At 39.8% G+C, this 26,784-nt stretch overlaps 1 protein-coding gene across 1 annotated transcript in view; it reads left to right on the forward strand.

Moving 5' to 3' along the window:
• Window positions 1-386: 386 nt before the first annotated feature.
• GABRR3 (gamma-aminobutyric acid type A receptor subunit rho3) overlaps window positions 387-26,784 on the forward strand; it is a 30,141-nt gene continuing 3,743 nt past the window's right edge. Inside the window, exons 1-8 of the mRNA XM_005524100.2 lie at window positions 387-525; window positions 1,285-1,794; window positions 10,564-10,676; window positions 18,736-18,803; window positions 20,146-20,369; window positions 22,484-22,566; window positions 23,157-23,297; window positions 25,900-26,052. Coding sequence (XP_005524157.1) covers window positions 1,667-1,794; window positions 10,564-10,676; window positions 18,736-18,803; window positions 20,146-20,369; window positions 22,484-22,566; window positions 23,157-23,297; window positions 25,900-26,052 — 910 coding nt within the window. The 5' untranslated portion in view covers window positions 387-525; window positions 1,285-1,666. The remainder of the gene's footprint in view (window positions 526-1,284; window positions 1,795-10,563; window positions 10,677-18,735; window positions 18,804-20,145; window positions 20,370-22,483; window positions 22,567-23,156; window positions 23,298-25,899; window positions 26,053-26,784) is intronic.

The following is a 26,784-nucleotide window of genomic DNA, read 5'->3' on the forward strand; positions in this document are numbered from 1 at the left end:
TACTGTTTTATTTTCCCTTTCCCACCCAAATGATAGTGCAAATTAATGGAACTTGTTACAGGTTTTATTAAATGCAGCTCATGTTTATCAGGTCTGGAAACCCCACCCTTGGAATATGCCAGAACCACTCTCTGACTGTCCCTGGGACAGGCTGCAAATGATCTTCCCTAAATTTTCTGAACAGGAAAGGATTCAGCTATTAAACAGCTGAATGAGGAGGGTTGAGAGCCTTTGATTTCAGGCCACCCAATTCAATCTAACAGTGGGAGTTAGCTGTCCATTGGTAACCTCCACCTGGAAATCACTTGCACCTGAGAATTATTTCTTGGCCCAGTTGAAGTTAGTTGGAAATCTCAGGGAGCTTCTGAGGATGCCCACACGACAGGATTATTGTCCCAGGGTGTGTGGGTGCTCACTGTCTCAGCAGACACACTGTTGGCCTTGATTTTATCCCTGGGTTTGTCTTACTTGGCAAGAAGCCACCTCCTAGGAGACAAAAATTACACCTCCAGCTGTTAGATAGGGGTGAGGTATTTCCATTTCCTAAACTTTCAGTCTCAAATCTCTGATTTTTAGAATAAAGAAAATAAATGTGTGCTGTCACTTTTAATAACGACTGAACGTGCTGATGGCTTGAAAAAGATAAATTTGGCCGTGTCAGCTAAGAAGATGTGTCCCCAGTATTGTCCAGTTTTAAGCCCCTAAGAAATCTTACCATAATTTTTGGCTGTCATGTGCAAGTTATTGCTTAAGCAGTATTTTGTTAATAAAATGTTTCATAATTCAACCTTCTGTTGAGCAAGTAGGACAGGCTAAATGAAATAAAGATAGAATTAGGTTTGGTGGAAGGATACTGGATCTTAGGTGTGCACATGCCTTGTAAATTCAGAGTGAATTAAATAGCTGCAGATCTTAGTAAAAAGAAGAAGAAAAAGGAGAGGGAGAAATGTATATTTTTTGGTATTGGGGAATATCAAAAAAGGAGTTCATTTTTAGTTTGGGCTTGTACTGTGATATTGTTCAGTTCAGAAGGAAGTGTGTGTGTGTACTGACAAAATGCTGGCAGCTGACGGAGCCAGAATTGATGTTAATGGTTGGGAACACAGGGCAATATAGCCAGTTAACAAAAGAGCTTGATTTGTGCAGAAGATGATTTCGAGCAGATACACACATATATAGAAAGCAAGATTAATTTAGAGACCTTTGTCATTAAAGCAGATTTTTGTATGGTTTTGTGTGGGATTTAAGGGGGATTAAATGTTTGACATCACTTTGCCTGCACAGGCTATGTTGAAGAGGTTACCGAGCGGGTGGTAGAGAATTTAAAACCGCGCCTTTGCTGAAAGAGAGGCAGCAATGGATCAGAGGAAAGCAGCCTGGCCAAGCAAACTGCCCTACCTACCACAGTGCTGAAAGCAAGGTGCTTCTGGTTGGACAGCAGTTGCTGCAGGGATGTAGAGATGAGGGAATATTTATGATTTGCCAAAGTACGAGGGGAACTCGGCGAGGACATCAGAAGTGGGATGCCCCTGTCTTCTCTCTTCAGGGATGCCTCGCTTCGTGTGCATCTTGTGTCTGCTATGCTGCTTCTAAACGGTAAAAACTCTAAAAATAAGAAGTCAGCAAGGTGGATTGGGTGATCAGGTGCATTTCTCTTTTGGAAGAGATGGTCCTGGTCATGAAGCTTCTGTTCCTCACCTGCCTATGGCCAACAGCAGTGCTTCACAGTTCTCACAGTCAGCATCACCGTCTTCATCGTCGGCATCAAATGTCATTCTCAAGAAAACATAACAGGTAAGAAATAGACTTTATCTGTCTCTGTTCGTCTGGTAAACCTCATGCTGTCGGCCACCTTTCAACACACCCTTTTAGTTCACTGTCCTGTTTTTCCAGATTCTGGATTTATAGCATCCATAGCATTGATAGAATGTTCCCACAACAGAAAGGGTGTATTAATTAATTAATTAATTTTTCCTAACCAGACCTTTCACACTGTCATTTTATGAAAGTCTCATAAATATGCAGTCATGTACCCACCCACACCCAGCTCTTTTACCTGGTGTGATACAAGGCTACCAGATTATTGCTGTGATGTTCCAAGTATTCTTGCCTTCTAACTCCCATCACAAGAAACAGAAATGCCTTCCAAAGTCCTATGCCAATGTTAAAAAGTGACCTATTACCCAAACAGCAGAGTAGCTACACTAGAAAGCTACAGAAGACTTTTTTATGGCACTAAATGAGGTAAATGACACCTTATTTTTAATGATGACACAGCATGTTCCCTTTCTGGAATATATTTAGTGCTTTTAGACATTGAAGATTGTCTCTGTTCTTGGCCTTTCAATCGAGTAGCTGGTTGAAAATGAATAATGATAGAGAGGTTTTTACCTATAAATTTCTGGGCAAAGTGTCAGTGCTTTCCCCCAGGAAGGCAGCTCACATCTGCCATGTGAGGCCTCTCAACCTGTTTCCAGTTTAATCTAATACTATGTGAACAGACCAATAGCTGCCACTGATAATCCAAGAAAAATTCTTCTTTCTTGGGAATAACTAGCTCCATTTAAGGAAGGAGAAGGGATACAACTGTTAGATTTTAAAATGTGCTTGACCCCCTACTAAAATGAGCAGGGGAGCTTGTAGTTTATTTCTACAATATCACATTTTGAAGAAAAGTATCATAACTGGCCTCCTCTGATGTGTTTAAGCTGTCTTTTTTTTCCCCCTGAAGTTGCATGCTTTGTGGCAGGTGTATAGCTGTTAGCCTCCTGTATCACTTCTCATCATCCAGCAGTGAAATATCTCTGGAACCCTCCATGTCTTGATAAAATCCTGTTTAGCAATCCAAGGTAATAGATGACACAACACAGGTGCTGTGTCACTCAGGACTTCTGGGTTTCTGTCCTGAAAAGTTATGGGTCCAAGTTTGATGCAAGCCAAAAGCTCATGAAAAGAATGGCTATTCAGCAGGCTGTTTCAAACAGTCTGAGTTCTGCTGCACAATTATTTGTAATAACAAAGGAAAATAAACAAAACTAGCCCCAGTATCAGCATAAGATTTCATCTGGTGTTTTAACAGTCTCAGGAATTAAATGGAATTTAATTAAGAATTAAATTAGTTAAGAATGAAATGGAAACAGAATAAAATACCTTATTAGTGGTAGTGGCAAGGAAGGTCTATTTTAAGCTCAGCTGGTACACTTTTATCTGTAGTAAGAGGGGAGCATATGCTGCTGTTGTTTGCATCTATGCTGTTCTGCCATGGCTGAGAGCAGTTGTTCCATCATTGACATAAAAAAAAATCACAAAGCCAGAGGGAGACCTGGTGGTAGGAGACAGGAAATTTTGTGGCATCCTGATGAACATCCTCTCGCAACACCAGTGTTAGCAAAGTGTCCTCTCCATCGTCACAGATCCTTACTGGTACATGCAAATGGATCCACGTGACAATCCTGTGAGACAGGCACAAGTGCGTTACCAGAAAGGGAGAATAGGAACAAGGAGGAATTAATCTGCTGCTGCCTGGTGTAGCAGTTTTCTTTACATAAGGCAAGCTTTGGCTTCCCACATCCTCATTTCCAAGGTCCTGGTGATTTTGAACTGGGAAGAAGACTGCAAAATCTGAGCCACAGAGGATCCCAAAGCTTAACGGCAGCAAATCAGCTTTTCTCTGCAAAGGATCCGAATGTGTTTAATTTCTCTTTGTTTCATTCTCTGCTTTTGTTCTAAAGGCTGCATTATCCTTCAGTACATTGCATCAGGATCTGACTTTCCATCAGCATCTTTTTCTTTCTGGGGAACAATCTTTCAGCAGCACTAGGGTTATTAGGGACACAGCTGACAGATGGCCTTGGTTAAATGGGTGGCCTTTTAAAAAGAATCCCATGTGAAAATGTTACTTAACCTACAAGTTCCACTGTTTTAATAGAGTAACCCAGTTCTCCCTCCAAAGCTGTTTGTCTGCATTCTCCTGTAAAGAAGATTTTAAAGCATTAACCAAAAGTACATGAGAAAGCGATTATTCTCATGGTCCATTTCCTACAGCAAAGAACAAAACATTTGATTGTCAAAATATTAGGTTTTTTTGACAGTACATATTGCTGATGTTACTGAACAATTAGAAATGCATTTTCATGTGTATGAGAGAGAACTGTGCAATTTTGATTGTTTTATTTATCTGGGCTCCAAGGCTTGATTAATGTAGTAAAGCATTTCAGAGGTCACATTGCTGGATTACCCCACAGACTCCGCCTGGAATAAGATTTCTGTAACTTCTACCTTTTGGATACCTTTAATTTACTAGTATCTGGAGTATCTTGGGGACACAACACTGGAATGAAACTTACAGCCATGACAGCCAGGGTATTCTTTTCATAAAAGGCACCTTAGTAGTATTCTTCTCATAAACTTACCTAGTTTCATTCTGAATATGAAAGGATGGTAGGGGGAAAAAGACCTTTCTCTAGTTTCCTACAAGAACTTTTACCATATCATTAGCAGAGCTCTAAAACAGAGGAACAGCCAAACAGGAACTTTCCAGGGATCTCTGTACTATACCAAGTTTATAACAAGGGCTTGCAAGCACAACCTTGGATGGATAAGGACAGGGCAAATAAGATATTTTCCCCTAATATTCACAGCTGTACCAAGTCACCAAATTTCCTCCAGCAACATCATTTGTTGGGTGTAATTTCTGCAGACCCAGTGATCTTCAGTGGATTTCTTTTCCATCGACTTCTCCGATTCCTCCTTGAACCAGCATAAACTTTTGATAGCCTGGAAAGTTAAAGATATCCAGATGGGACATGAACCACATCTATCCCACTTGTACCATTGGTTTATGGATCTACACTGATGGCATTAAGTGATTAAATGCTTTAGCCAAAAATGACCCAAGTACCCTTGAGCAGACCTTTAACTTTTCATTTGCTAATGGTTTTCAAGGCCAGGTGGGAGCAGCTAAATTTGTCTTTAAAAGCCTGATACATCTTTGTCTATTGTTAATTAATTCTGAATTAGCTGCTTTGGTTTTGTAGGCAATAACTAAATGCTCTTTGAGATCTCTGGCAAATACTGAGGTCCATGCAATAGTATTGGGTAGGGAAGTGTCAAAACAGTATTCCTCATTCTTTTTCAGCCAAAAATTTAGTGCTCCCATTAATTAAATACAGAAGTACCAACAAGAGTGAATTTCCTATGTGATCTGAAACACTTCAAGTGCTTTTATGACCTCCTTTGGAACATAACTATAGATTGCCATTTAATTTACATAACCCTTGCCTGAAATACAGCTATGGAAAGCACAGCTATGAGTGGAAGCAGCAGTTTCTTGAGCATGTGCCTCACTGAGACCAATAAATTTTTATCATTGCCCAGATCTACACCAATACCAGAGTTCTCTTCATTACTGCTGCTGCAGATAGGTAAAAAGAGATTTCCTGTCCTTAGGTGCATCTGTCTTCTAAAGGTTTCACAAAAATTTCTTCACCAAAAGGGCTGTCAAGTCCTGGAACAGGCTGTCCATGGAGGGGATTGATTCACCCACCATTCCTAGAAGTGTTTAAAAGATGTGTAGGTGTGGCACTTAGGAACATGGTTTAGCAGTTGATTTGGCAGGCCTGGGTTAATGGTTGGACTCACTGATCTTAAAGGTCTTTTCCAACCTAAATGGTTCTGGAATTCTGTGTGGGCTTTTCCTCTCAATCACAACCTGACATCTGCCATGAATGTGTAAAATCCATGGCTGTATTCAGATCCCTAGACCATGGTGTGCTGCTGAAAGCCACACAATCAAGAGGCCATGGAAATATAATCTGGTTTTTTTGCTGTGCTTCTGTTGATGCCCTTTTCTGGTGTTAGAAAATTGAGAGCCAGACACGGTTGAGGGATAACAGTTTTTTACCTCGATATTTTAGTAAGGATCCTTATTGGTGCACCACTTTTCCAAGGTGGAATGAGCCTCAATGCACACACAATAGATTGCCTATACAATTTACAGACCTTACAAATTAGCATATCTAACAAGGATATCCCAATGGGAGGCCTGGATGAATGGCATGATATTCCTCCATCTGGAGGCCAAATGTCTCATTTACAGGATATGTTCAAGAGAGGACCTTGGTTTCCCAAGAGAGTGTAGGGCTTTCCAGCCTCCTACTGCAGGGCATTTAGGATATTTCGTCTCCTGGCCTAACAGAATACCAGGACTATGCTAAGTTATCAGACTTAAGGAATTACAAGTATGCATGCTAAGAGTACTGAGGCTACATAAGAGATATATAAAAGATATATAAAAGAAAAGGCAAAAAAATCATCTTGGCATCATTTTTTTACTTTTAGAGACTAACTCTAAAGAGACTAGGACTCTACTTTGTCTAGTCCCTACTCTGTATTACCCACAGTACTGGTTTACACAACTGGCCAACCCACAGGCTATTACACAGATTATAGCTATAATTACAGCTATTATAAATGTGTCTGTTACCCAGGCCCAGTTTGGTAACCATGAGGTGAGGGTGTGGAAGATATGGTCAAATTTCAAGGTGTCATTTCTGTAAACTATGTCATGTAAAATTTGAGTTCCAAATTTTATCCACGTCCTTCTTAACTTTCCCACTTTGGTCTACATAAGAACAGCAAGTGGTAATGTGCAGGAAGTATGAAATTGAGAGCTATCCTTTCTGCATAACTGCACAGGACGTACTGTCAAATTCCTCTTGTGAGGCTGAAATTGCATTTGCAGCATGCTGCTCAATATGTTCAACAATGGCTGAGATGTTTACAGTCACTCTCTCCAGTTCAAGCACTCCATAAGAGGGAGGGAGAGTTCTGACTATATTATGGAAAAGTGTGGGATGCTCAATGAGAGGATTAAGAGATCTTTTCTTCCTCCCATTTGGTTTTTCAAGATGATCAAATATTGTTATACTCAGGACCACAGCCCCAAGGGCACAAGCCTGATCTTTATTCACGGGCAGGACTTTTCAGATCTTACCATCACATATCCAGTACAGCCCTGTCTCAAATGGTGGAGCCAGTCTCCACCCTGTCAGTTTCATCTTTGCTACAACTTTTGGGCTGATTATTTCTCTGAAATAGGTTCTATGACCATATGAAGGAAGAATGGCCTTTCCTGTGGCCTTTACAGCCACACACACATGCTATTAGGCTGCTTAGGGGTATAAGGGACAGAAGGGTACTATTAATTGGTTCCCACCTTTTGATACATTACTCTTCCATTAAAATGCCAATCATTGGCCAGTGACCATCCCCAGAGGTGGTAACTGGGTACAGATCCAGCAACTGTTCTTATGAAGAACTTTGGACACATCTTGGACTACAGTCCTATGCAAATCATGGGGCCTGAGTCATGGTTACCAGCTGGGCAGATAACAGACATATAAAAAACAGTTTAAACCACATTCTCCTGATTTGTATCAGTCTCTGTCTTAATGGTTTTGGGAGAAGAAACTTTCTTCACTCTGGAGTAGTGGATCCACAGTCCTTTGCCAACAACCTTGACTGCAGTGCAGGTGGTCAGCAAAACTTGGAACAGTCCCTTTCACTTGGCTTGCATGGGGTCACTGTCCCATCACTTGATACAGACCCCATCTCCAGGCTGGAATGGATGAGCAGGTGTGTGCAATGCTGTTGGCTTGGATAACAAGACGAATCTGGAGCTTCTGCAAAGTGGAACTCAGAGCCATTAAGTGCTTTTGCAAATCAGTTTTACCTTTCATGTGAATTTCCCCTGGGACATGTGGAACCTGATACGGCCTGCCATATAATATCTCATAGGGACTTATGTTGTCCCCCTGCCTTGGCTGTTTACAGACTCTCAGCAAGGCTGTAGGCAAGGCTTGAACTCATGTCATGGATGTCTCCTGACAAATCTTACAAATCTGGGTTTGGACGGTTCCATGCATACCTTCAACTTTCCTGGGGCCTATATGGTATGTTCAGGTCCCACGTGAATCCCAGAATCCTGCTAACTTCCCCAACTACTGTTGCAACAAAATGTGGTCTTTTATCTGATGACATTCCCAAAGGAATCCCAGACTTTGGAATTCTATGATTAAGCAAAGCTTTCACTACTTCTCTTGTGTTGGTGTGACAGGGGTAAGCTTCAGGCCATCCACTGATGGAATCAGCTCGGACCAGTATATATTTGCATCCCTCCTTGCGTGGCATCTCAGGAAAATTTATTTGCCAATAATTTCCCAAGAGATCTCCTGTCTCTGTTGCCCCTAACACACAACCCTTTTGCTCATGGGGGGTTGTTTTTACAACAGGTTTCTCACTTGCTTGTTATAGGTTGTACAATATCAATCATTCTTCTCCCTATTACTACTTTCTTCAGATGTTTTAAAAGATTTTCTGTTCCCCAGTGGGTACTCTCATGCTCTTGCTGGGCTGTTTCTCGAAGGAGCAAGGGTGGTACTACAACCTGTCCTGCTGGTGTAACAGCCCACCCACTTTATTTGATCTCAGCCTAAAGAAATGGAATTAATTTGTGATCCCTCTGGTTGTATTTTGGGATAAACTCGGACAAATCTATTTCTTTCTGTGGTACCACTGCAAGAACGTCCTTCTCTGCAACCCCTCTTGCTGCTTCATCAGCAAAGCCATTTCCCAGTTTGGGGGCTGTTTTCCCTTTGTGATGACCTCTGCAATGCATGATGGCTACTTCCATGGGCTTCCAAATACTTTGCAGGGGTGCAAGAGTCTGTTCAGTGTGCTTAAGCTCATTACCTTGAGCAGTTAGCAAGCCACATTTCTTCCAAATGGCTTTATGGTTTAAAATCCCATAAGATCTCTTCCCAGTGGCTTATTAAGTAGAAAATTCCTGCCTTGGTAGCTTGTCTTTGCCTCTGTTGTCCAGGATAAGGTTTCCTCAGTCACAGACTTGCTTCTAGTGAGAAGTTGTAATAGATGAGTCAGTTCCAGCCTGCTTCTTCCACTGAGATCCTTGGAGCATCAAACAGGCATTTTCCTTGGCACATCAGATGACAAGTAACCTCATGCTTCCCAACTGTATTAACTGTGCTGTGGCATTCTGAACATAATTCATCATTTTCCCCTCTCCTGCATCCCAAGCAGCAGAATTTCCTCATGTAGAACACTGCAGCTGTTCAGTTCTGCTGCCCATTCAACCCTGATGCAAGTTTGCTCTGTGGTGATTTTAATTCTCTGAAGCGTGGGCTTTCATTTTACCATCCACATGATTTTCATACTTAGAAAAACTAAAGTCTGTATTTGAAATGCCTTATGGACCTCTGATTGCCCTGGTAATTTGATTCAGACAGCACTGCCAGAGACATTCAGGAACACTCAGGTAAGTGAATTTGTTCAAGCCCAACAATTCTAAGTAGCCCAGCAGCCACCTCATCATTCCTGTAATGTAAAAGTAATTTCTTGGGCTTCTTTATTAAGAAAAAAAGCGGGGGAAGGAGAAAAATAAGTAAATAGAGGCATACACCTTATCTTAAGGTATTTCGTATCTTGCCTTAAGCAGTGTTTGACTACAAGGCAAATCTTCAGAACACATTTCTATCATTCAGTCAAAAGTAATAATTAGAGTTGCTTGCAGCAAAATCCCAGAGAATCACAGAAGGCATGAAAGAAATTGTATCTAGGGAGAGTCCCTTGCCTGTGGCAAAGCAGCTGTATTCAAGTTATTCCTGCAAATAAATGTCTGACCTATTCTAAAACAGCCTGAATGAAAGGAGTCTCAAAACCTGCCCAAGCGATACATTCCCATATTTCACTGTTCTCACCATGAGAACACTTCTGTGAGAAAGGTGTTCCTAATGTGTACAACAGAATATAAAATCATGGCATCATTTCATTCCAACCCCCTTGCCATGGGCAGGGACACTTTCCACTAGACCAGGTTTCTCAAAACCCCATCCAACCTGGCCTTGAACACTTCCAGGGATGGGCATCCACAGCTTCTCTGGGCAACCTGTGCCAGGGCCTCACCACCCTCACAGGAAATAATTTCTTCCTGATATCCAATCTAAACCTACTCTCTTTCCATTTAAAGCCAGTCTCCCTGCAAGTCCCTAGATCCAGGATTATCCTTTCTCAGTCCTAAAGAAATTACTGACTCACTTGAGCTCCTAGGAAAAAAACTGCATTTATAATAAAAGGAATAATTGTCTCTCTAGTATGGATAATGTATGAAGTGTTAAACCACAGGTATGTGGTGTTATTTCCAAGTTTGATTTGCAAGTGTTTGTGTGAATAATAACTTCAAACAGCTCTGTTCTCTTGTACAATAGCTACAATCTCTGAGGAGAACAGAAGAGGATCTAGTAGTTCTTCCTGGGGCTTCTTATAAATTTGGTGTTCTTCATGGACCTGGGCACCACCCTCATACCTCATTTCCCAACCTGTCCCAATATATCTTTCTCCAGCTTTATTAGCGCAGTTGTTACCCTTAGCATTCCAGATTCAGCTGTCCAGTATTCTCAGGTCCCTATTTCATTTGACTAGCACTGTGACTGTCAGGGCAGAAGAAATAAATTAAGTTTATAACTTTTTTTTTTTTTTTAAACATAGCAAACGAGAAATTAAAATGAGGAAACTTGACAGCACGAAGGTCCGACCACTTAAATCTGAGCAGCTTCTTCACATAGAGGACCATGACTTTGCACTGAGACCTGGATTTGGAGGTAAGCAGCACATGGCTGCACTGTGCTGGTTAAGAGTTTATCCTCTCTCTGGAAGTTTACTTGAACTTTTTTTGAAGATTGTCACTTCAAATTGAATGACAGATTTAACAGCAGCACACCTCAGTTGTTGTACTTCAGGAAATAGAGAAAGAAGAAATACAGAAATAGTCGAAGACAAGGGGTTTCTCTGTGTTTAGTATCAATAGGAGAACAGTTCAAATTATCTGCTTTACAGAACTAAGTAAAAAAAGAGTATTGCAGTAAGGTTCTTTGAGAACAGCGATTAAGGTTTCCCTGTAAACTCCACAGTCTAATAGCAATTAGCAAATTACTTAGTCATCAGATTTGTTTTGAGAGATTGAAATGATCCATCAGTTCCTAAATCTGTTTGCTGTGTTCAAAATTAAAAAAAACCAAACAGCTACCCACAGGCCTTCAGGTTATTATCATGTTGTTTCTGTCTTGTTGGGCACGATGATGATTATTTGTTCATTTAAGTAAATTGCATCTGGATCAAGGGAGTATTCAACGGGATGTTCACAGTTTGGATTCAGTTTTGACTCTCCTTCATGGAAGGGAAAATGAGAAAGCTGCCCCACTAATAAGCTTTGTCTGAGCCTTTGCGTCACCAGTTCCCTTTTCATGATTCATGAAAACAGACTGAACTGCTCTGGATTATGATGAGGTCAAAATAAAATATATGAGGAACAATAATCAGTTGTGTAGACAAACACAGATTTGGGAGGCAAGCTGAAGTCTGGGGAGCTGCTCTTGTTGACACCAGCTGCTGGGATCTGGGGCCTGCTGATCATGCCAAGGGGGAAAATGGATAAGGAAAACATCTTGGGAAGCACGGAGAGAATGGGAAAGGGTTTCTTGTTACCATAGAAATTATGTCAGACAGCAAAAATCTTGCCTGATTTTGAACAATAGTTGAGATACAGGCTGTTTCTTGGCAACAGAAATTCAGATTATCTCTTGCCTAATACTGTCTTGTCTAATATCTGTTAATCTGGACATCTTCTTGTTACCTCACAAGGAATTTAAATTTTTGAGTGTGTCACCTCAGAAAGGAGAGGTAGCATTTCCATGAAAGCAGACAGCAGTTTGTGATGTCCTTTATCGCTGGATCATCCCAGAAAACAATACTGTTGATGGGCATAAAAGCAGCTTTGAGAACATACCCTGTGATCTGGCGGTTGTAGTTTTCCACGGGCAGTGAGGATTTTTTACACCCAGGCTTTTTCTCCTTGTCTTTTTTTTTTTTTTTGTAGATGACTCGTCACAGAGCCCATTCAGTTCCTCTTGAAGCCAGCTGTAGTTTTTCCACTGACTTCACTGCACAGGCCTCTCACTCATCACATTGCCCTGGGTGTGATTTCAGCTGCACTCCTGTCTTTCAGAAATAGCTTTCAGCTGGAGTGTGCCTCTGCTCTGCTTCTCCTGTCACCCACATGCCACAGTAGCATGGGAAGCACCTTTTTCTTCAAACACTTCCAAATTTTCAGAACTCTCTTAATATGTGGAATGTGAATCTCTCTTAGACTGAAACAGATCCACTGGCATTTTTACAGCACAGAGTGAAAAAAGTCACAAAGAGTGAAATGAGACTCAATCCCAAATTTATACTCCAGAGTCCCTGTTTTACCATTGATTTCAGTGGTGTTGCAGTAGTAAGGAATGGTTTGGCATTCATAAGGCAGCAGCAGAGATTTAACACACAATTGTGACCTCATCAGTGGACAAATTTATCTACTGAAACATGAATCTGAATAACATCCTTGGGATTATTGTATAACAGCAGACATGGGGTGTGGGTTTCTCTGAAGAACACTGATGATTAAGTGGGCAGCAGAAGGAAGCTTACCTAGAGGAGAGGGAGAAATTGGAGATACCATTGCTACAGTCATTGCCACAGCAGTTACAACATAACCCTGAGCTGCATCCAAACTTACTGCACCATGGCTTTGTGCAGTTAACACAGGTGAAATTTTGGGTTTGTTTTCATCAAATTTAATGAAGCAGCTCTGTACTGTGACTCATAAAGGGCTTGTATCTGTCATGTGCCACATCACATGATTTACTCAGCTCAGCACAGTGCATCAGTTTGCAAAAACAAAAAAACAGATTAGAAAGCTGGATGAAAAACAAGTATTTATTCTTTACCTGTAGAAGAGGCACAGGTTTTTTTCCCTCTTTCCTAAACCCCATTGTGATTTTCTGGGTATATCATGGAGTTGGAATGACAGATTTTGTTAATCTGGCTTCACTGTGCCCTTTGCCTGAGAAGGTCAATCACCCTTTGCACCAGTTTAAGAGAAAAGGCAGCTGTAAAATTCATGTGGTTTTGAACCTGCTGGAGATTGCTCAGTTTAGGGAGCTCTTATACCTAAGTCTGCCTTGTTTGATTTCATCTAGCCCCATACATGCAATGTAAATGAGCAGACCACAGGACCCAGAGTTTACCAGTACTCTTTAAGTTACAAGGGAGAAACAGGCTGAATTTGATTTGTAAACTGAGAAAACATGCACAGGTAAAAACCTGGGGGAAAGGAATGTAGAACTGTTGGATACTGATGCTACTGGCTGCAGTGTCACTGGAATAATTGGTGGAGGTGAGAGATTCATTTTTTGACCAAACGGACACAACTCTGTTGCCATTTATTGAGTGTATTTTGGCATTCTTCTGTTGACTGTAGTGCCATTTCAGCTGCACAATCAGAATTTGACTTTCTGACTGTAGATTTTAAAATTCAGTCCTGACATTGTCTGTTTATTAGCAGATTAGAGATCAAAGCCAGAGAAACATGGAGCATTGAGATGAAGCAAACCCAGCAGGCTGCTGGCAAACTGATCCTGCTCTTTAAAAACGTTTCTTTGCAGCTCATGATATGAGGTTAAGCGAGGCAAACCAACAATTCAGTATACCCAAACCTTAAAAATCTAGACTTGACGTTGCATTGTATGTACTCCCTAAACCAGGCTTCTTGAGTTGTTAATGGAAGTTGGTGGTGGTTTTTTCCTTTCCTAAAATTTTTGTTGTGGTTGTTCTTTGATTGTTGCCTTCTGTGTAATGTCATGGTGCTGTTTGGTTTGGAAGTGAGAAGGGAGCTTCTGGGAGTGGAGAAAAAGTAAGAAATGAAATTATGCTGCCAGCACTTCTTGGAAAGTTTATCCCCAAGTTTTAAACACAGCAAGAAAGGGTGAGCACAGACAATGAATGAGACTTCTCAGCATATCCTGACTTGTAGCAGTTCAGATCTGAGGGCCACAATGCAGGCTGCCATAGCAGCCAAAATTCCATGTTGAGAGAGGTCTTAGAGCAGATCCTTAGAAATGCTTTAAATCTACTTTTTCTATTATACTTCTATTTATCTATATAATTTTATTTCTTGAACTATCTTATTTCAAAATACTGGCTGAAATAACACATGATCTTGTATGCATGTGTGTGTATACATGTATAGTATATGTATTGTTTTCTCTTTTACATTGTGTCTTAAGAACCTGTAGTGTTCTACACTATAAGTGTGTTAGTTCAAGTTTTAAAATTGAGGATCTCTTATTTTTCAAACAATATAGAAGATAAGAACATAAGCAAGCATTAGAAATGATGAAAATAATTTAGCAGCATTTACCTGGTCAAGAGGTAGCAGTCTTTCCTGAAAATTTGCATCTCAGTCTGCAATTAAACATGATCTTAATTCTGAATTTTCAGAGGATCAAAAATCCCATTATATCACTCCCCTTTGTGCTTCCTCTCTCTTCAAAATAAATTAGTAACATTTACATTCATATAAGGTAAAAGTGGGGCGGGGGGAGGAAGAAAAGAAAATATCCAGTGAAATATGGCCCAGTGCAATTCTAACAGCTCTTTGCCACCAATTATTTACTTTTTTGCCCCACAGCTCTCCCTGATAGATGAGATATGTCTTCTGATTGTGGTGAAGACTGACATGGATGAGAGTGGAAGGGCTTTTTATCATCTGTTACTGGAAGGAATGGCTGGGGGTCCAAGAGAGGAGGGGAAGGGAAATACTTGGATTATTTGCAAGACCTCTAATAGTCTTCCTCTGGATTTCTTTCTTTCACATTGCTTAATCTTCCATTCCAAGAGCTGGTTACTGCTCATACCAAACCATCTTCATTTCTTACATATATAAGAAAGAAACTCAGTATTAACAAGGAGAAAATACTGTTGCCAATAATTCTTCTGTTCCTGTCATTGCCAGAGGAAAGTAAATAAATCCACAAAGCTTCAGCTCCCTTGAGCTTGTTTACGTTTCTACCCAATTTTCTTCCTCTACAGGTTCACAGGCCTTTTTCAGAACAAAGTCCACCTACAGATCTTAATTCTCCCCTGGTCTAGGTCTCCTACTGGCAGTTTTCTCTAGACCTTCCTATTTTTTTTCCAGCATACACTCTTACAAAGCCAATTGGGTACAGTTGTTCCTAAATTCAACATTTATCCCATCAATCTTCAGGTTCAATCTGTTGCATGCACAAAGGTCTGGCTATCATAAAAATATTACAGAATTCACTAAACCAGTCATTATTACTGTAGATATTGATCCTAAAAATGCTTAAAGGATAGCCTTTTTACATAATATCCCTTCTAAAAAGGGTATTACAGAATTTGCCTGATGTACTATCTATTAATAAAATTCCATGCTCATCAAGGAATTCTTTTGCTATGCTTAAACCTTTAAAATAAAAGACTGGAAATGGCTTAAAACTGTCTGAAAACAATGCTGGTTTTTTCTGCTGCGGAGTAATTATCCTGAAAATCTGTGGAGCCTCCATTGTGAAAATCACTAATCCCTCTAAAATAATGATTTGTAGTGACCCTCCAGAAGCAACTGAAGCTGCTCAATTTAATAACAAAATCCTCTCTTCCATCCCCAGTTTTGTCAAACTGGGAAATAAAAACCACAGCTTTGCTCTGGTTGCTTTTTTTTTTTTTTTTAAGTGAATTTGATGCTGTTGTCTGATGGTCAGACAGAGATTGAAATTCTCAAACTAGCAGGGAGAAAGCTGTGGTGCAAACACAGAGGTGGATGAATTGCTTTCCTATTTGGCTCGTTTAGGAACCTTTTCAAATCTTACTGCAATTATGTTTGTTTTTTTTCTAAAAGCATCCTCTTGTGACAAAACAAATCCAAGGGATGAAGAAATTACAGTTCCCAGCAGCCTGTTCCCAATAGCTAATTATCCCTGTTTCTAGTGGAATTGATTTTTAATCACACACAGAAATGTTCCCAAAAAACATGAAGGATTAGACCAGACTGAGGCCAATAGGTATCTTGTTGGGTCTGTTAGTCACAATGATATAGAAGTGCTCCAGATTAGAAAATTGAACAGCACAGTGATCAGGGCTGCATATATGTGCAGTGTTTACTGTCTTTATTACCTGCTTACATTTGTTGCCAGAGTCAGAATAGGAAGGAAATATTTGCAGCTGCTCTGATCTGTTAGTAATGGGTAAGGGCTGGGGTAGGGCATGTGCTTTAATAATTCTCTGTGGTGAATGCTAGACTGGACATTGTTTTCTCACTAAGCATCATGAGTAAGTTCTTTTTCTTTCTTCAGACAGAGAAGAGAATCTCTTCTCAAGCAGTCTGTTTCACATTTCTTGCATTTCTACCTAATCAGGAACAAATTTAATTGTAACAGTTCCCTTTTCATTCAATTCACTTTAGAATTGTTCACTATATTTCTCCTGCCCATAGGTTTTGATTTCTTTTATGCTATTCATTGTCAGCACCAACATATTTTTATAGTAGTTCCCAGTGCAGTACAAGCTGTCCTCTCAAATAATCAGATGTCTCTATGTGTATTTATGGATAAGTGGCACTTTGGTTTGTGTTCATGCAACCAACATAACCATAAGCTGCCACTGATTTCTAGTTCTGTGATCAGTTCCTTTGTATCTGCCCAGAAGAGCTGAATTGTTGATGGAAATTATGCCCACACTGGAATAATGTTTGTATGGGTAAGAAATTGTCTGTCAATTTTGAAATTCCAAAAAATACTAGAACTGCTGTCATCAGACTTGGAGCAGCTGTCACTAAGAAAAGCCTTTTCCTCACTATGTGTGACACATGGCTTAGAAAGTCAGATGTCTGATTCTGGGATATGATTTGTGCATAGCTCCTCATTTGCTTGAAGAATGTTGATGGGAGACATTTAACTTTATTTGCTTTAGATTTGTCCTTGCCTCAGGAACTGGTAAAACCTTTCTTGACATTGAGAGATGCTCCCCCTCTCCTCCTGTTCCGCTCACATAATTCAACATAAAGTGTTGTTTGCATTTAAATGATGTGTGAAGCCTTTTGTGAACGATGCTCAACTCAGGTGTGAATTCCACAGTGACTTCTACTTTGGCTAAACCTGTGTTTAGTTTCCAAGATTTCAGTGGAATACAGAAGAGGTGACTCCACTCAGTTTACAACCACGCACTTGTACCAGTGTTTGGTACAAGTTGCTATTTAGTGTAAGTAAACTATTTGTGTGTTGCAATCAAGACAAAGCAAGAAGTGGGCAAAACTAGTTTAGGAGAGGTATAAAACCTGTTGTTTTGTATGAAGGAGTCTGGCTGAATATATTCATTGATACTCTTGTGCATCAGCCTCTGGGGCAGCTGTCTTTTGCTGTCTCTATTCTTCATAAGAAGCAGCATTTTCCAACGTGCTGCTTGGTTTTCTACTAACAAACTTTGCTGTCTAGAGTCCTGAATCTTATTTTGAGCTTTGGCCAAGAGGCTGAGGGAGGCATTCCTCTCAGAGAGAGACGTGATTTCTGAGCCAAAGAGCCCAGCTCTTGTCAGTGCCTAAATATTTTCTGTTGTTCCCTACTAACTGAGCACATCTCACCTTGCTTTCCCATGCACAATGAATCTTCGTCTGTTCTGTGCAGGGACAGACTCCCCATTAAAAAAAGACAGGTCAAATCAAGAGATTACAGCCCCAGATTTAAAAATACCTCTAAAATACCTCAAGTTCTTTACTGGTAAGAACTGGAGGCAGCTGTGTAATCCTCGAAGGCTGCTATTTTAAGGATAATTCCAAAAAGGGACACAATACTGTAGCTGGTTATCACAAGAGTGATGTTCCTGGACTATTTTGGCTTGACAGAGCTAAAAGGAAAAGACAAGAAAAAGACAAATTAGAAAAGCTGTTGCTGTTCAGACTTCCTTGTATTCATGTTTTTAACTGGTTATTTGAAATGTGTACTTTAAAAATATTTTAGCTGGCTGTTTTTGACAAAACTGATTGGAATCCCATGTACAATAATTGCTACTGATTTTCATGCAAAATGCAGAATATTCTTGGGGTGGTGGTGTGTATGTTCATAAAGGCATGCTCCTCTCTTCCTCCCCTGTAAGGAAGTGATTAATCAATTAGTGGAATGACATATAACCTATGTAGAACTAGATCCTCCACTCTAGATATTTCATGCTGAAAAGAGTGGAAATAATTTCATATTTGGCTGTAATTTTTAATTGATTTGGAGTAACTTCATCCTAAAAATGCACTCAGTAAATATACAGCACAGTGACAGAACATGATTAATGTGTGTGCAGCTTTTCCCTTGTGAGGTAGTGAGCAAGAAGTGCTTTTTCAGAAACAGCTATACCAAACCTAAAACAGTTCAGTAATTAAAGATAATAAAGAGTCATGTGTGTTGTTTGTGAATAAGCACTGGAAGTGGCAAGAAAGCTTTGCAATTTTTGATGTATTTTGTGTATTTACTCAGCTTTTTCCTGTGGTGGTTCTGAATTGCACTCGGAGGGGTTCATTAGCTGTGGCATCACAAGGACACTGCTGGACAAACTGCCGTGCCAATAACAACTGCTCTGGCTGCAGAAAGATCACTGAATGTCTTGTGCTTTTGCTTAGCATCACGTGTGACTTTGCTACCTTTTATCATTCAGTGTTCTAAAGTGGAGAGAATGCAGTAAATGCTGGGAAGGAGTACTCTGCACGCTGCTGGTGTTGCACACTCTTCCCTTTTAAAATGGAGATTTTTGGTCCTCATCCCTCTTTCTGTTCCCATGCAGGGTCGCCAATACCTGTGGGCATTGATGTGCAGGTGGAGAGCATTGACAGCATATCTGAAGTTGACATGGTGAGTAGAACTGGAATAAAGGATTTCAGTAAAAATGCAAGAGGTTCAGAAACATAGATGATAGAGAATACTGCAGTTAAAGAAAGCAAACCCTAAAGAGCACATCCTTGCCTTGAAGCATGCATTTAAAGTAGTAAATGTTGAATTTCTCCCTGGGCCAGAGGGACAGTTCAGAGTGGGCAGTGCTCTGGTTTGAAAACTTCAGCTATTCAATAAACACCCTGGGCTTACACAGGAGTTCTCAGTACTCTGCACTTTGCATGATGAGGCTTCATGTCCTTTGCTTCTTTTGCCTATGCAAATCTGAATATTCCATAATTGTGGCATGGAGCTGTAACCATAACAAATGGAAAGAGAAACATCAGCTCCAGAAGTGGTCCTGGGAAGGAGACATTGCAATTAGGGCCCGTGGTACTGGAGTGCAGGCTGTTCATTCTTCAGTCCAAATTGTCACTAATATTGTCAGTATGAACTCCTGCATTCCTTTACAAACTTACCCATATTATAAAATCATATTACAGGGCCATAAAATCCTATTACAGGGGAAGATCTAATACTCCCTTCACAGTATTCTTATCGGAAGCAATTCTTCTACTGAGATAGATGATGTCTGCCTAATAGTACACAATTTATGTAGGTGAACACAGAGCAGCATCCTCTCCATCTCCTCCCACATGTATATTTGAAATTGTGATGTTTCTCTAAATAGGATCATAAAATATTAGTAATAATATTTTATATTTACAGATATTGTAGTTACTATAATTGTTATAAAATATAATTGCTTGCTCTTATGATATTCATTATATTTGTTTCTTTATGATGTATTTAATGAATAAATATACTAATGAATAATGAATAAATATACTAATTTAGCTCTTGTACAATCTTTGTACAAAATGTACAGATTTTTAAAAAATTGACCAAGTGCTCATGAGGCACTCAAATCCCTTTGTAAAAGAACTTTAAAGGAACCACAGTCCATTCTTGGAAAAGGTTGTGAAGATTTCCAGAGGAAATGTTTTTTTCCATTTACCTGTGGTTGGTTTTAAAGCTTTTTTATCACTGCACAGCTGGCTCAGTCCAGACCACTGAAATATATAGAAGTTTTATCTAAGGATAAATGAAGTCTAAGCCTCAGACACCAGGGACAAGAGAAACAACCAAAACCTCAGCAATATTCACATTCAAACTCAATGAGCGGTACTTGATTCCTCTCATTAAGGATCTTTCTGATAATGTCCAAAGAAGAAATTGATTTTTTGCATAAATAATTTGTAGTGTTTTCTGTTGCACTTGATTAAAACAAGCATTGTCTCCTTCTGTTTTTGATGAAACAAAGGACTTCACAATGACTTTGTATCTCAGACACTACTGGAAGGATGAGAGACTCTCATTCCGTAGCAACAAAAACAAAAGTATGACTTTCGACGGACGGCTGATAAAGAAGATCTGGGTACCTGATGTGTTTTTTGTGCACTCCAAAAGATCTTTCATCCATGATACAACTGTGGAAAACATCATGCTCCGGGTGTATCCTGATGGCAACGTCCTCTTCAGTCTGAGGTGAGGAAATACCCTTCCCTAAGAAAATCCATGACTGCAATTGTCATGTATTGGCTGTAATTGGAATTACTGGAAATACTTGCAGGTAAGATTCTCATACTGGCATTATTCTCCTGGCAGCACATAATGGTAAACTGGTGACCAGTGTGGCAGTGGGAAAATAAATTTAGGATTGAAAACATATTTTTTTCTATCATTCAGATACTGTTTCCTGTCAAGGGAGTTTATCAAGTGTTAATTCCTTGCCAGTGGCTCCAGCAGTATTGCTACTGAGTACAGTAAAGCCCACAATTATTAACAAAGAAAAAAACATGGTTATGGTTGTTTGTTTCTTTTCTCCTGAGTCTTTTAAAACTGTCTTAGCTATTTTCACCCTGCTTGCCAGTTAACATACCAGTGATACAAGCCAGGGCTCTAGAAAGGCATAGAGAACAGATTTTTGGTGCTGATACCAGCACTGTTGAGGGATTGGAAAGGGAAACAGCAATTCCAGAACTGGAATAGCAAGGTCATTAAATGTGTCTCCCTTCCCTCTGCATGATACTGCTTTGCTTTATGAAGGAGATTTGGATGATGTGGCAGAAATAGTTTTAATGGATGAATTTTCCCCCTAGGGTAAGGAACCTGAGGCCTCTGCATTGCAGAAATAGTTTGTTACTCATTAGCTCTGTTCACAGAGGTGATGTTTCATTCAATCTGGACAGTTTGAAGATTTATGGAAGCATTTGAGATTTTGGCTGTGTAATAATTGTTTCAACAATTAATGAATTTATCTCCTCTGTCATGAGGACATGCAGAAATCCTCACAACAAAAACTGTACACCACTTTAAAGTAGTGTATGTTCAAGAGTCAGACTGACAGTAAGGTACAAAGTGGTGAAGTGTGCTTTTTTTTTGCTGTATTAAATTCCATCATTCTTGAGAAGGAGGGATCAGAGGAGCTGTACCCCACCACTAAGGCTTATATCAGTGATTCTCAGTGAGAAGTAGGATATATTCCTTAGGTGTGCCTTAAAACACCCTTTCTTGTATTACCAGTTTTACATGTAGTTAGTAAATTATATTCCTAATACTTACATGCAATAAATCTGCGTATTTCAGTTTTTCTTCAGTGCCTGGCATACAGGATTTTATTGAAACAAAGTGAAACAAAAGTCCAGATCTGTTGCTAAAATAATCTTCCTTTTCTTCTTTTTCCCCTGCTCTTTTAGTCAATAGCTGAAGGATGGAAACAACATCTTTACTTGGAAGTCCTACGCATGTCCCACTCTTATGATCTCATTTAAAGCCAGTAAAGTCTTATATTTGTTAAAATTCAGTTACAGGGTGGTTACTGATCACAAATTTTCAAAGGGCACTTGTATAACCAGTATAATCCTCGCTGAAATTCCTGTAGGCTTCCATTTGGGCAAAACCATCATATGACATGCAAGCTGTGACAGGAAAGGAAAATTTGGCAGTATTTACCATATTCAAGTTGCTGCCCCTAGCAAGTTCAATTTTATTTGTTCTTTATTAAATACAAAGGGATATTTGTCTTCTAAACTTTTGTGTAAAAGCAGGTGGAATGCAAAATTGTCTTTGCCTAGATTTCCTTAAGCTTTCTACAATATAAAGCAGTTCATTTAAGAGGAGAGTAAGCTTCCAGAAATTGCAGCAAATCTCTTTTTGCAATTAAATATTATAACCATTCTAGCTGGGAATAGAGCACTTGGAATAATATTTGCTATAATCTGTAATATTATCTACTTCAGTCTATGAGAAATCAAGTCAAGAAATGTGAACTCCCTTTGTTAATCTTCATAAGTGTAAACCTTCAAAGCAAAATGTGTGAAGGGCTAATGAAGGATCAGGCCAAATATAGAGTTTAAAAATCAAAGATAATGTATTTAATAATAAGGACTATTTATGTTTTAAAAAAAAAATATGATCTCTCACTGATTTAGCTTTATTTCACCAACTTGTAGCTAATTGAGAAGCATCTAAAAGGGCAGAAAACCTCAATCAATAGGATTCTAAACAGCAGATTGGTTGAGGATCTCACTAAGATGTGTGCACAGCTAAGAAAGTGTGAAATTTTAATTTTATTTCTGTTTTTGTCTTCCTTTCTGCAGAATTACAGTTTCTGCTATGTGCTTCATGGATTTTAGTAGGTTTCCTCTGGACACACAGAACTGTTCTCTAGAACTGGAAAGTTGTAAGTTTAATTCCTAATTGTTATTCACATGTGCATTCTTACCAGCACTCCATCTTGTGCATAATACCTCTTTCACTTACTTTGATGTGTGACCTGAACCCTTCAGCACGTACATATTGGACTGTAACCAATTTGGGATCTTTCCAGACCTCAGTGACCTTTGGGAAGGTGGAAAAACCATGATGCACCCTACTTTATTCCCCGTGGGTGTTTATTCCAAGGCCTAAATCTAAACATCTGTCAAAAAGCACGAGGGTTTTTTCTGTGAGAAGAAAATGCGCAGGTTGAAAGTAAAATAAAATGTGAATATTTGACTTGTTGGAAAAATGAAAATGGGTGCTTGTGTTACTGTGAAGCATCTGCTTTTTCACCCCTGCCTCAGCTGTAAGCTTCTGGCAGGGCACAGGTCTGGGCTGCACTTGGAGCAAGAGGGAGCATGGTCTTTTTCCATGCCAACTGACAAACTGGTGTGAAAAAACGTCTCTTTGGGGTTTTCCCAGATTGGTTGAGTGCTCTCCTCTTCCTAAGAAAGGAAAGAGGAAGTGATTTACTTTAGTAACTTTATAACTTCAGTTTCTGCTTTCTCACAGATGCGTACAATGAAGATGATCTGATGTTGTACTGGAAACATGGCAACAAGTCCCTGAGCACAGATGAGCACATTTCCCTCTCCCAGTTCTTCATTGAGGAATTCAGTGCTTCCAGTGGACTTGCTTTTTACAGCAGTACTGGTATAGTAAGCCCCTCTCCTTAGAAGAGAGAAGCACAGGATAAAACCATGGAGAATGTCTTTCACATTCAAATTCTTTGCTAATAAATGACAGTGGCTGCTGAGAGATCAGTTAAAATGAGGTCTCGTCAGTCTGGAGCCTTGGTTCTCTTTGCACTACCAATATAAAACCTTATTTTAGGAAAAAAGGGCCATAATAATACTTGTAACTTCATATTTGGCATTAAGAACCTGAAAAAAAAAAAGCACAGCAACCAAAAACGAGCAACCAAAAACGTGCTGTTATGAGCACTTGCAAATCATGGTGTTTCTCTGAAAGCCATTGGAGTATTGAATTTACAGGAATCTTTATGTTCTGGCTATATAGAAAAGCATCAAAATGGAAATCCCAAAGGGTCAGATACTAGAAAGCAGACAGGAGGAATTCCATTGTGTTTTATTGGTTAAAATATCCTCACTTTTGGAGCTGTGTAATGTCACTAAAAATCTGCTGACTGGAGGGTTTTCATATGAGACTGTTTTATATTAGATCCGTTCAGGTCTAATTAATCATTTGCCTAATTTTCCTTGTTTATAAATAAAGTTGCAGGAAAAAAAAAACACTGCGTCAGTGCAACATAGTTTAAATTCAGGTTAATCTGCCCCAGACAGGTTTTTGTTTCTCCCTGTAGATCTTGCTCTGTACTTTCTGGCAAACTGCAGAGGCTTTAAGAGTTTATTGTAGTCTTGATTTCATGCAAGGTGGGGTTTGTTTTCTTTGTATTTTACATGAAATTATAGATTTTGAAACACTTCTCTATGTAAGTAGTCTAACCAAAGAAAACAGCACTCTTGCTATTGTACTTTGCAGCGTGAGTCAATTCATTTCAGTTTGGTTATTGCCTTTTATATCAAAACAGATGAATAAAAGAGAAACTATTCCATTTAATATGATAAAGTGCACAACTCTTTGGAAAAAAGCCGAAAGCAGCAGACAGATTTATTTGATATACTTTATTTACAGGTTATTTTTGCATTCAAAAGGGGGCCATTCAAGTTTTCGGTGGCTGCTACTGAATGCAGAAATCCCAGTTTAAATTATGATGCAGCCTAAGTCATGAGGAATTCACAGCTTGATAAGGTTCTTCACCCTTATCTCCTGCTCCTGTATGAGCTAAGAACAGAGCTCCATCTTTCAAGAGCCACTGTCATGTGAGAGGAGGGTGAGTGATACCCTGCTAGGATAACTGTGCCTTGCTGAGAGCTACATCAAATTTGTCCTTTTTCTAAGAAGGAGACTGGGATATTTTCCACCTAGGACTGGGTTCCAGGAACTCAGCTGGCTTCTTTCTGCCTTGCTATTCTCACCAAAAACACTCATGGCAAGCAAATGGAGCTTTGTGCACCCTCACAATGCCTCTGCACCCAGGGCTTTGCAGCACCCTCACAGCATCTTTGACTTTGCAGAGTGTAACTGCTTTACACTTGACATGCAGAGCTTCTGATGGTGACCTTATTCAGCAGCATATAGGTGAAAGAGAAGACTTTTTTAAAGTCCCAGGGACCACTGGGAAGTACCTGAATAATGCTTGTAGCATATCTGGTAATCAGAATGCTGTCCTTTGTAGGCTTATACACTTGTCTTTGGCTTTGAGGTTTTGTTTTGCTCAGGAGGTTCCACTTTCTCTTGTTTTTTTGTTTCTTGTTGGATGAAAATTTACCTTCTAAGTAAATAATAGTGGAGAACAAACAGCACCACTCTGATGAGAGTCATCATTCCCACAAAGCAGCTTTCTGCATTTCAGGTTCTGCATATCCTTTCCTGTGAATCTCAGTGAACAACACCTGTGGTGTTTAGGCTTTTGGAGTTCCCAGGCCTCCAGAGGAGCAACAATTTAAATCCATTTTAGAGACAATGATCTTTGAAACAAAAAGCCTTCTCCACAACTGCAAACTCAAGAGAATGTTTAATATTATTTGGGGTTCATTTTGCTATGTTCTTCTCTATAGAATCACTCGTTGTGATGGCAGGACTGCTCCAACACAGGTTCACGGATGCCTCTGTCTGTCCTGGACCGGCAGATGCTCGGCAGCCACCCACTTTTGCCTTTTTACCTCCCTGTAAGGTGGTTTCCCTGCCGTGGCAGGAGGTACAGCACGGATGCAGTGCTGCACAGGCAGAACACGCCCCAAAATTCACTAGATGGCACCCTGTCCTCTGAAGTGAGTGCTGGGCCAGCAAGCAGGTGGCTTCCACCGAAAAAAAAATGGAAAGAAGGGCTGCTTCTTGTCATTTCAGAGAAGGCAGGGTGTTGGCATCACTGAACAAAGTGTCCTGTCTGTACTCTCCTGGCAGTTTCACTTCAAGTCTATTTAATTATTTCAGTTTCCCAACCCCAGTATTTTAGACATGCAGCCGTGACCCTTCACTCCTATAAATGAGGGAGGATGGACAGTTTGTAAAGCACTGTGTAAAACTAAGGTGGTGGCAAGATTTCTGAGGCATTTACTGCTCCTGCTGTGTGGATACACCACTCCTGCCAGAAGGAGGGGCCAGCAAACGGAGCTCACAAATAACACAGCTCTCTTCTCTTCTCCCCCACCTTTTTTTTTTCCCCCAATAGGTTGGTACAATCGACTTTTTATCAACTTTGCACTCCGCAGACATATTTTCTTTTTTGTGCTACAATCCTATTTCCCAGCCATGCTGATGGTGATGCTGTCTTGGGTTTCCTTTTGGATTGATAGAAGAGCTGTTCCTGCCAGGGTGTCATTAGGTAAATTCTGTATATTCTTTGGGAAGTATAGAATTGAGAGGGGAGGGTTTGGAGTTACCTTAGCTTATGTACACAGGACATGAGCAAAACGATCAGATAATTGCCTGAACAACACTGTTATTACCTCTGTTGTCATTACCTGTAGTCAGTCTCTGCATTTGGAAAGGGGATGTTTGTTCAGACTGGCTTTGCTATTTTTGGAAACAGCTCATGCACCACAAAAGCAAAAAGGGATGATTCTGCAGATTTCCTGATAGAATTTGACTTAATTGCAAAACCTGGGTTTTCCTTCCCTCTTCCCAGCAAAGCAACAGGTAGGAACAGGCAGTCAGATCCCTCCCCAAATCCATGGATTGTTACATGAAGCCAAATCTATGCAAAAGCTCTGCAGCTCTTCTTTTTCTCAAGAAACATTCATAGTCTTCCTACCAACTTGGAAACAGTTTACCTGTGTGGCAAAACCTTTCATTGTGGGACACCTTAGAAATGTTTGCTTTGTATGTTGTCAAATTTCTTAGACAAGAGAAAAAGACCTCATTTTTCTCTATATCAATCTAGAAAAAAATAGAACTGTAGCCACTCAGGTCCCTTTCTATTGGTACAGTCTAAAGCTATTAATACATGAGATATAAATCTACTTGTTAATCTGTAAACAAATCATGGTACCTCCTACCTACTTTTATTAATGCATCTATGAATTCCTTTTATTTAGAAGAAATTTAACTTCATCTT

The sequence above is a fragment of the Pseudopodoces humilis genome, chromosome 2, assembly GCF_049639895.1.
Source record: "Pseudopodoces humilis isolate 2021_Gansu_Grassland_sample_001 chromosome 2, ASM4963989v1, whole genome shotgun sequence".
Classification (NCBI taxonomy): Eukaryota; Metazoa; Chordata; class Aves; order Passeriformes; family Paridae; genus Pseudopodoces; species Pseudopodoces humilis.